The 10,893-nt window shown below is 51.8% G+C and overlaps 1 protein-coding gene across 1 annotated transcript in view; it reads right to left on the bottom strand.

The window, feature by feature from the left end:
• The window catches only part of Nol6 (nucleolar protein 6 (RNA-associated)), a gene marked incomplete in the record, with an annotated part of 14,786 nt that extends 4,909 nt beyond the window's left edge, over nt 1-9,877 (bottom strand). Inside the window, 15 exon segments of the mRNA XM_013522948.1 lie at nt 60-135; nt 284-432; nt 885-1,007; nt 2,762-2,939; nt 3,087-3,202; nt 3,375-3,476; nt 3,558-3,616; nt 3,796-3,916; nt 3,998-4,161; nt 4,246-4,380; nt 4,587-4,755; nt 5,097-5,276; nt 8,135-8,251; nt 8,334-8,540; nt 9,202-9,877. Coding sequence (XP_013378402.1) covers nt 60-135; nt 284-432; nt 885-1,007; nt 2,762-2,939; nt 3,087-3,202; nt 3,375-3,476; nt 3,558-3,616; nt 3,796-3,916; nt 3,998-4,161; nt 4,246-4,380; nt 4,587-4,755; nt 5,097-5,276; nt 8,135-8,251; nt 8,334-8,540; nt 9,202-9,255 — 1,950 coding nt within the window.
• Nucleotides 9,878-10,893: the final 1,016 nt, after the last annotated feature.

Genomic DNA, 10,893 nt, shown 5'->3' with positions numbered 1-10,893 from the left:
CAGCGCTCCCCCAGCCCCGCGCGTGCCCCCCAGCCCGCAGCCTGACCCGAGGCGCGTACCTCCTTCGGGCCTTGGATCAGCGCATCCAGGAAGCCCCCCACATAGTGGACGCAGGCATCTGGGATGTCAGCATGGCTGAAGAAGGAGCACAGACACAGTGCGGGCCTCAGGGGCTGAGCACCACCGCACAAGCTGCTAACCCCAGCAGCCTGGGCTAGATCGGCTAAAATGCGCCCGGCTCCCGGCCCACGGCCGCCTCCTGGGTGAGGGTGCTGACACTCACAGCGCCAGGAGGTGGGTGACCACCTGATGGGGGATAAGACGCTTCTGGTGCAGAGAGGCTGCCTCCCAGACCACAGCTTCCCGAATGGCTCCATCCTGGAAGCGCCGAAGCTCTGAGCGGGAGCCCCAAAACCGGCGGAAGTCAGCAGCCTGAGAGGCAAGGGATGGCAGAAGAGATTAGAAGAGAAAGGCCGGCGGGGCGTGGTGGTGCAGGCCTGTAGCACCAGCACTCTGGAGGCTAAGGCGCAAGGACCGCCATGAGTTTGAGGCCAGCCTGGGCTACACAGTGAGACCCTGCCTCTCAGAGAGACAGATGCAGAGACGGACAGACAGAGACAGAGAGGGAGGAGGAGGAGGAGGAGAAAGGGAGGAAGGAAAGAAAAAGAAGGGGGAAGAAAGGAAGGGAGGGAGGAAGGAGAAGGAAAGGGAAGGGAAGGAAGGAAGGGACAAAGGAGGAGGACAGAAAGAAAAAAGGAAAGGGAGGGAAGAGGAAAGGAGACTGCGCAGGCAGGGTGCTTCAGAAACCTCCCTGAGAGGCTTCAACCCAGGCAGCATGAGGACCATCCACCCCTCCTTCCCATGCACATGCTGGGATTCCTCACCTCAGGCTGGTCAGCCTCTGGACCCAGCTGGAGGACACTGGCCAGTCCCTCAGGCTGAAGGAGCAATCCCAGGGTCAGGGCCCCAGAGTCTTTGTGCTTTGGTGGATCTTGGTTGATGTCCCACTGCAGGGTATGAAAAAACTGAGCTCAACTCAAGAATCCACCAGCCTAGGAGACTTCATAATCCCTCACTTGAAATTATACTATAACGCTACTATGATAAAAACAGGGTGGTACTAGCAAAAAACAAAAAAACAGACCCAACAATCAATGGAACACATTAGAAGATGCAGAAATGACTGAAGACATACTCAGCAACCTTATCTTCAACAAAGGTGCCGAATACATTCACTGGAAGAAAGATAGTCTCTTTAATAAATGGTGCTGGAAAAACTGGCTCTGCATATGTCAAAGATTAAAATTGGACCCGTATCTTTCACCACGCCCTAAACTAAATTCAAAATGGATCAAAGATTGAAATAGTAAAGTAAAAACATTAAATCTGCTGGAACACAGATTAGGTAGAATTCTTGAAGATGCTGGTGCAGGCCAAGACTTTATGAGTAAAACCATAATTGCACAGGAACTATCACAAAGAATCAACAACTGGGATCTCATCTTATTAAAAAGGTTTTGTACAGCAAGAGAAACCACCAAGAGTGAAGAGACAACTCACAATGTGGGAAAAAATGTTTGCCACCTGTTCCTTAGACAAAGGATTACTATCGAGAACATATAAAGAACCCCCCAAAATCAGAACTCCCCCAAATTTAAAGACCTAATTCAAAAATTACTAAAAAAATAAAAAGACCTAATCCAAAAATGGGCATCTGAGATGAATACACACTTCTCAGATGAAGAAATACAAATGGCAAATAAATATATGAAAAAATGTTCAACATCACTGGGCATTCAAGAGATATAAGTTAAAACAACAATGAGATTTCATTCTACCCCAGAAAGAATGGCTATTATCAAGAAATCAACCAAAAACAAATGCTGGAGGGGCTGTGGGAAAAAGGAACCCTTCTCTACTGCTGGTGGGAGTGTAAACTGGTGCAACCACTGTGGAAATTAATGTGAATATTCCTCAAAAAACTAGGCTTGGCGGTCCCATTTGACCCAGCTATTCCCCTTCTGGGTATTTTCCCAGAAAAATTAAACCATTGTACCACAGCAACATATGTGCACCCATGTTTATAACGGCACAATTTGTAATAGCTAGATCTTGGAAACAACCCAAATTCCCATCAGCTGAGGAATGGATAAAAAAGATGTGGTCTTTTTATACAATGGAATATTACTGAGCCATAAAGAAGGATAAATCGAGATTTTTATAGGTAAATGGATGCAACCTGAGGCCATACTCATAAGTGAAATAAACCAGATACACATGTGGAAACATTGTATTGTCTCCCTAGTGTGAGAAGCTAAAAGAATAAGATCCAAAATGTACAATAGATACTGTAAAGTAAGAAGAAACTGCTCAAAAGGAAAGAGAAACTGGGATGGGGAAAACGGAGAAAAGGAGGAAGAGAAAAGCACTACATATGTATATATATAAAAGATAGTTAGGACAGTTATACTACTAATCTCTCTCAGTTCATGGAAAAGAAAGGCTTGTGTTAATATTGTTTGGACAATGAAATGCTATCTTGTACTATGAGTAACTCATTTAAAGAACAATCCACAATGTATTAAGCACTGTTACCCTATTCTGTTTTGAAACTGTTTTTTCTGTCTAAAAAAAAAAGAATCCCCCAGCTTAGCCAGAAAGGAAACACGCTTTTCAGCAAGCTAGAAAGAGGGATGGCATGGCCTTTGTGTATGTCAGAGCCCGGATAGCCCCACTCACCCCCCATCCTATACCAAATCACCTCTGGGACCGGGGGCCGAGAGTGAGCCAGCAGCTGCAGTCGGGACCCCAGACCCTGCTCCAGGAGGGTCATTAGTGGGCCCAAAACAGCAGAGACATAATCCCCACCACTGTCCTGCAGTTCTGCACAGAGCTTTAGCCGGTGACACGCTGCCTGCAGGCGACTCACTGGACGGACACTAGGGGGCAGAGGAGAAAGAGGAATCCAGGCATGTTGGCTGAGTGTGCTCTCTCCTCCTTGGAAAATCTGACCGTCTGCCAAGGACCTTTACCCCACCGCCCCAGGAAGACAGGACCCACCAGCACACCCGTCACCCCTAACTCACTGCAGTATGTGGTCAAAAGACCGGACCATAGGTTTGGGAGTCATCAACAGCAGCTGGAACCCGTCGTCAGCTTTGCTGTCCAGCAGCACCATCGACAGTCGTGCTTCATGCTGCACCTGAGGCCGCAGAGTGAGGAGGGTCCATCACTGTACCCCTCTCTGACCAAGGGCTCAGACCAGGACGTGAGCCTGACCTCCCCTCTCTGCAGGAGTTTCTGGGGCTCTGGGGCTGCCCACACAGTCTGAGTTAGGAAGTCTGGGGGACACAGGAGGGAGGGCCCATTGGTACCTGGTGGTAAGTGGAGGCGGTGACATCAGCACAGAGGTTGAGACGGCCTGAAGAGTCCAGGAAGACAACGGGGAAGGCCTGGTGGAAGTCAGCCAAGGCCGGCTTGGAGGGCAGAGAGAAACCAGTCAGGGCTGGGCTTTACCTTCAGGCCTCCCGGCACACACCACGCCTTCCTCAACTCACCAGGGAGGACTCTGCGCTGGGACATAAACTGATCCCAGTAACGCTCAGATCTGTGGTGGCTGAGGGAACCGGGAGAAGGGTGTCAGGAGGGTCTCCCGCCTGACGCCCAGGCTGAGTGACACCCTCCCTCGGCCTGGCGGCGGCAACCAGCTGAACTCAGTTGCCCCTCTGACGGCAAGGAGCAAAGGGTTCCTGGGGTGAGTGGGGCCCCTGGCCCTTCCCGGTTCAGCTGCCTCACCCAGAAACTGCAAGACGCTTCTCAGGACCTGGTAGCCGCTCAGGGTAGTGTGGATCTTGCGTGTGGACACGAGGAAGGCCACCAGCATGGAAATAAGGAACCCGTTAAAGCCACCCAGGCCCTGAAACAGAGAGAAAGAGGCCTGAGCTCAAAGCCAGCCCGCCACACAGCAAGGGAGGAGGCTGGGCCCCTCCAAACTCACCCTGTCCAGCTCCCGCTGCCGCAGCCAGACCTTCAGAAGTGCCACACCGTCCTTCAGCCCCTGAGCAGAGCTCAGCACAGCTGAAAGCAGCTGCGCATGGGACTCCAGAGCTGTATCCCGCAGGAGCCAGGTGTTGTAGTGAGGGGTAGGGGGCTCTGGTTTGCCTGTGAGAGGAAACCGGAAACCACAAAATGAGAAATCACCACGCCGCTCCCCTCCAGCGCGACCCAACACCAGTGCTGGCTCACCGTCCCCGGGATGGCTCTGTCCTAGGTACCAGGCGGAGCGCACATTGTTCTTAGTGGGCAGTAAGCGACATGGGCGGAAGAAGTCAGGCGGAGGGCACGGGTGGAGGCGTACAGTGACCAAGCGCTCGTCCTTTCCTGGTAGAGACAGGGAGTGCTGAGACCCTGCAGCTCCTGGACCCAGAGAAGCCCCCACACTGCCCTTCCCGTACCTGGGGACCCCAGGCCTTACCTGGCCCTTCAAACTTGAGCCCCTGCCTCTCCCCGCGCCCTTGAGACTCACTCCTACACCCCGAGCTTCCTGCACGTCTCCGCCCCCGCCCAGCCCAGTGTACACCTCCCACCATGCGGCCGCAGCAGCAGCAAGGGTTTCAGGTGGCAGCCGTTGGCGTAGGAGAAGCGAACGCTGCCGAACAGGGGATCCTGGGCCAGGTGGTGAGCCAGGTGGGCCAGGTAAAGCGCACGCTTGCGGAAATAGCGCTGGTTCAGCAGGTCCTTGTCTTGCAGGATTTCCTGAGGGGGCCAAAGGGGAGAGAGGGCGAGGCACACAAGTGTGTGTAGAGTTTGAGGGCTAAGAAACAACAGAGCAGGAGTCTCGGGGCTTCTTTGCTGACTGCAGAGTGCCCGAGCCAGGGCCAGCAACACCATACTCAGTTCTCAAATGCAGAAACGTTCCGAAAGGGTAGAACTCCCCACGGCCCATGCAGGGTGAGCTGGAGATGACGGCAGTGGTCTGTTCTTTTGATTCAGAATTCCGATTTCTACCCCACAGCAAGTGGCAAGTGGGGAAGAGTGACTCAGGGATTTGTAAGTGGCCAAGTACTGGGCTTTCTACCCCCCAACCTAAGGCTTACCCTGGGCATAGTCAGTGCCATATCCACATTGATGTCGGGCCGGGTACAGGTGCCCAGAAGGTAGCTGCCCACAACAGTGACCTGGGCTGGAGGCAAGAAGCGGAAAGAGCCCTTCACAGCGTAGGGCACTTGGTGGAGGGGGACTCGAACCCCAGCCGGGAGCCAGGTCTGGTCAGTAAGCTGTAGGGTGAGAGGGTGACACACGTGGACAGTAATGCCAAACCCACATCGACTCCAGTTCCTGCATTCCTATGGATGTGCCACCAGCACAACAAGGAAACCACGGCTACAGCAAGACAGGAAGGAGAACGCTCATGCCAACGCTGTCGCCACTGGACACAGCGGGCAGGTCCACCACCACTGGGCATCCCGTCTGCAAGTGCGGGGGGACTGAGGGAAGAGCCACTGCAAGGAGGGCGTGGCAGTGGACCTCTGCAATCCCAGCACATGGGAGGCTGGGGCAGACCGTGAGCTTGGAGCCAGCACAGGCTACACAGTGAGACCCTGTCACCAAAAACCCAAACACTCAGACGCCAAGAACCCCTGAAAAACCTGAGGGGGCTGCGAGAAAGGGTCCCTCAAGTCCGTCTGGGGTGCCAAGCATGGCAGCACATGTCTGTAATCCGGCTGCTACTGGGGAAGCCGAGGAAGGTCTGTGACCTCAAGGTCAAACTGCAATTTAGTGGTACTGTCTAAAAATAAAATATAAAAAGAAACAGCTGGGCACCATGGTGCACCCCTACAATCCCAGTACTCGGGAGGCTGAAGCAGGATTGCAGGGAGCTCAAGGCCAGCATGGGCTACACAGTAAGTTCCAGGCCAGTCTGAACTACATAGTAAGTTCCTGCCTCAAAAAGTAGAAAAGGAAGGAGATGTAGCTCAGTGGCAGAGAATGTACTTAGCAAGCTTGAGGCCCTGGGCTCAATCTCCAGTACAAAAGAAGAGTGTAGATTAGCTAAAAGCTGAGCACGAGATACATATCGTTGCTATATCCCAGTGGAAATTTGAGACCAGCTGCATTATGTGAATGTCAGTGACTCCCTACAACAGACATGATGAACTTTTTAGAGTGCCCGAACTCTCACCCAAACCCACTTATTTATCACAAAGCGTGAACACTGCAATTAAACCCAAACTCTGAGGTTTTTAGTTTAGAAAAAACAACTCATACACTAACTTGTTTTGTCGTAAAACAACAGGCATGCCACAGGTTCACCACCACTGCCCAAGAAAGAGAGACTACCAGAAACATGGTATAGGCACATCTCAGGCTGTGACGTCCTAGTCATGGCTTCTGGTATCGTGAATTTGAAGCTGGTATCTCCAAGAATGGACGCACCAGAAAGCATGGCATTTAGGGTAATACGCTGTGATAAAACAACTAATTCTTAGCCAGGCATAATGGTGCACACATGTAATCCTAGCACAAGGCTGAGGCAGGAGGATCACCATGAGTTCAAGGCCAGCCTTAACTACATAATGAGTTTGTAAGTTATGATCCTGTCCCACAGCAAGACCTTGTCTTAAAACAAGACCCTGTTGCAAAACAAAAAACAAAACAGCCAAACAAAAACAACTAGACAAGAAAAACAAACCAAAAGAAAAATGAAAAAACCCCTCGAAACCTAATTCTTGGTGTTAACAGAATGGATTCTCCTGAGCAACACTACAACCAGAAGAGAGAGCACTGGATTATCACAACCAAATCATCACAAACCTGTGTCTACCCCGCTAGAGTATCTATGGCTGGCGACCCTGAGACCATGCCTGTGGGCCAAGTGGAGACGTGAGTTCTCAAACCCAGTATGATTGTGATAACATCACAACTGAAAATGAAGTCTGCGGAAACGCACCTTGAAGTGTGAGTGAAGCGGTTCCTGGGGACAGTGTAGATGCCAACATCAAAAATATGTGCAACACATGTTGGCATGTACCAGGTAAGTTCACCCCATGGCACCAAAAATACATATCTGTCAAGATGTTTGTTGCAGCAGTACTGCTGGTGACAGCAAAAATGAGCCATAAATGAAAGGAGTAGGCGACTACACTCAGGTGATTACCGTGAAACATGGCCTTGAACTCACAATCGCCTGCCTCAACATCCCACGTGCTGGGACTTCAGGGGTGCGCCACCATGCCTGGCTCTCAGGGGTACCCCGACAGTCCCGGGTGTGCCCTTGTACTGCAGCGTCACATAGTTTTCGAGACAGGGTCTCGCTGTGTAGTTTAGGCTGGCCTTGAACTATGTAGCCCAGGCTGGCCTCACACTTGAGATCTTCCTGCTGCAGTCTCCTTGCAGGAGTGTGCCACCATGCCTGGCACACAGGGCCCTAAATCCTTGAAGTGTAGTAGTGCTGCTTATCCCTTGCAACTCCTGTGTGTTGAGTTTATCTTCCTGAGGCATTTTACTGTTCGTGAGACAGACATGTTCTGTGGTTATTTTTTTTTTTTTGGTACCAGGAATTGAACCCAGGCCCTCCTGCTTGCCAGGCAGGTGCTGTTGCCGCTCAGCTACACCCGATGTTCCGTAGCTTAGTGGACAAGAAGCCTACTGGAGCTGGCAAAGTCACTGATTCTGCAAGAAAGCTAAATGAGTCAGCACACTCCTATAATCCCAGTATCCTGGGAGGCTGAGGCAGGAGGTTCGCAAGTTTGAGCCTAGCCTGGACAACTTATCAAGACAGTGTCTCAAAATACTTTTTAGCCAGTCATGGTGCTGCATGCCTGTAATCCCAGAACTCAGGAGGCTGAGACAGGAAGACTGCCATGAGTTTGAGCCTGCTTGGGCTACACAGTGAGTTCAAAGGCAGCCTGAATTATGTAGGTTTTTTTAAGAACCTGACAAATAAACAAACAAACATGGAGAAACAAACATATCTATTTGACTAACTAAGCTCAAATCTCCATGCTGAGGAGCTTCCTTACAGTGAGAATGAGTTCCCTAGGGCCCCAACTCCTCTAGGCAATAACCCACCTCCCCACCTCCACCCCCTCCACCGAAAGCCCCACATTCCACTTCCCCAGGCCACCTGCCTTACCTCTGCCTCAGGGGTTGAGGGCACCTTCTTGATCCGCTGGTTTACCTCCCGCAGAAAGACATCAATCCGATCCTTCTTCTTCTCTGACAGCCTTACTTCCTTCAGCAGTTCCTCTACCTGAAAGGGGGAAGGCGGGGCATCCATTGGTCTCAGGGTCTCGGCCGAGTCCTTCTACCCGAGTCCAGCTACCCAACAGCACCTGTAAACGAAGCAAGCTGGAGTGGAACAGGATCTCAGTTTCCCGAAGGCGATTCAGCTCTTCATTGGTGGGCTCCTTGTACAGCTCTTCCCGGCTGAGCTTCACAGGCTGCAGGAGGCCCTCTGCTGGGGACCCAGCCCGGGGACGCTTTCTTGAAGCCATCTTCTTTTCCCCCTGGACCCTGTCTTCCAGGGCTGGTTTCACCACCTGTGGCCAGAAAAGGAGGAAGCAATGTCAAGTCACAGGTAACCTAGCATTTGCTGCCCGAAGTGCCACCATAAAAGGATGTGGGTAAAGGCTGCCCCTGCTCCTGTCCCTCCTGTGAGAGCGAGTCAGATTCGGTAAATTCAGAATAACTATGACTTGGGGGGCTGGAGATTTAGCTCAGCGGCACAGCGCCTGCCTGGCAAGCGCAAGGTCGCGAGTTCGATTCCTGGTACCGGAAAAAAACAAAAAAATAACCATGACTTGGAGGAACACTACCGAGCGCTATACTGAAAATGCCTTGAACCGGGGGTCCCTGTCTCCCTGACAACACAACCCTGGAGCTCTGCGCGGAGCTGGAAGAGAGAGCCCTAGGCAGCGCCCAAAGCCCCTTCACTTTCAGGTTCCATGAATCCCTAAGTTTTCTCTTCTGCTTACACACAGCCTTCTCAAACGCCTTCTCCACTCCTGCCCTACGCACATGTTGCCAGGGCGACCCCCGCCATCCACCGCAGACTGCTTTAGTACCCTCGGCCGGAAGAACTGTGGGAATGGGACTTCTCCAGCCGAGGCAGCTTTCGGGTGCCGTCCCAGACAGCCGTCAGGCCAGACCTGCCATCGCCGGCTCTGCAGCCCAGGGAGCTCACGTGAAGGCTCAGCCTACCTCTGGCTCCGCAGCCGCTCGGCGCAGGTGCTGTGCGGCAGGAGCGGGCCCCATCGCTCCAGTCCGTCACCCTCCCGCACTTCGGATTCAAGCCGAGTCTACACAGCGCAGCTCACCACGTGCGCAGAAACACCGGCCTCCGGGCCTCAGACCTCCAGAGCACAGTTCCGAATTCCACCCACTCCAGAGCCATTGGGTTGCAGTCCGCTCTGCAGCTCGCCATTGGTCCATTTTCTCTAGGGCCGCCCATTGTGGGAGGGGCTAAACCACATTCTCTGATTTACGGCCTCTTTGCGACACTCCACCGGAAGCCTGCTGGTAGCGAGGCCAAGCCTCCCTTTTCCTCACTTCCGCTGCCTGGGGGCTCGTGTGGGCCCTCTCCGGGGCGTTTGTTTATTTACGCTAGTGATTCCTACCCTTTACCTCCGCCCACAGGTTATCTTGCATTTATTAATTTTTCTGCCTTTAAAGGGAGGTTCAGGGTCGGGGACATAGCTCCGCGGCACAGCGCCTGCCTGGCAAGCGGAAGGTCCCAAGTTCGATTCCCGGTACCAAAAAAAGTAAAAAATAAATAAAGGCAGGTTTAGTCTTAAGTAATGTAACGTTTTTCTTTTTCTTTCTTTTTTGTCCTTTTGAGACAGGGTCTCGCTATGCAGTTCAGGCTGGCCTTGGGTTCACTTTGTAGCCCAGGTTGGTCTCAAACTCTCAACGATCCTCCTGCCTCAGCCTCCCGAGTGCTGGGATTACAGGCGTACGCCACCACGCCCAACTTGGCAAATTTAATTATTATTAAATTTTTAGCTGGGGGTAGTAACACAAACCTGTAATCCCAGCATTCAGGTGCCTGAGGCACAAGGATTATGGAGGGTTTCAAGGCCAGTTTGAACTACACAGCAAAACCCTGTCTTAAAACAAACAAAATAAATAAGTGATTTTAATCTTTTTTTTTTTTAATGTTTTGAGACAGGGTCTGGCTGTATAGTCCAGACTAGCTTCAAATTCTCAGCGATCTTTTTGCCTCAGCCTCCTGAGTGCTAGGATCACAAACGTGCACCACCACGCCCAGGGCTTATTATTAAAATTTTAACACAGAAACATTGGAAGAATAGCCGGGTGTATTGGTGACACCTGCAATCCTAGTACCTGGAAGGTTGAGATGGGAGGGTCAAGGGGCTGGGGATTTAGCTCAGCGGCGCAGTGCTGCCTGGCAAGCGCAAGGTCGTGAGTTCAATTCCCGATACCGGTGGGGAGGGGGAGATGGGAGGGTCATAAATTCAAGGACAGCCTAGGCCACATAGTGAGATCCTGTCTCAATAAATAACAAAAAAGTCAAGAATTCACAACTGAGTTCAGTGGCAGAGCTTGTGCTTTAGCATGAGAGGATCTCAGTTTACTACCTAGCAACATACACACAATAGTAATAATAATAGACACCTAAGACATGTCAAGCCCTGAGCTTGGTGTCTAGAATACAGTTAAACTGGGTGTAGAGGCCCACGTCTGTACTGCTAGAACTCGGGAGGCTGAGGCAGGAGGGTTGCTGCAAATTTGAGGCCAGCCTAAACTACACAGTGGGACCCTGTCTCAAATAAACAAGGGAGCTGGGCATGGTGGCACCCCTCCCCCTGTAATCCGAGCACTTGGGCTATAAATTAAGTTCAAGGCAGCCTGAACTACACAGTGAAACACTGC

Source organism: Chinchilla lanigera, unplaced genomic scaffold, assembly GCF_000276665.1.
Source record: "Chinchilla lanigera isolate Chin_1 unplaced genomic scaffold, ChiLan1.0 scaffold00071, whole genome shotgun sequence".
Lineage (NCBI taxonomy): Eukaryota > Metazoa > Chordata > Mammalia > Rodentia > Chinchillidae > Chinchilla > Chinchilla lanigera.
Note: the sequence above shows the minus strand (reverse complement) of the source record. Positions and strands in the feature narration are given on the sequence as shown.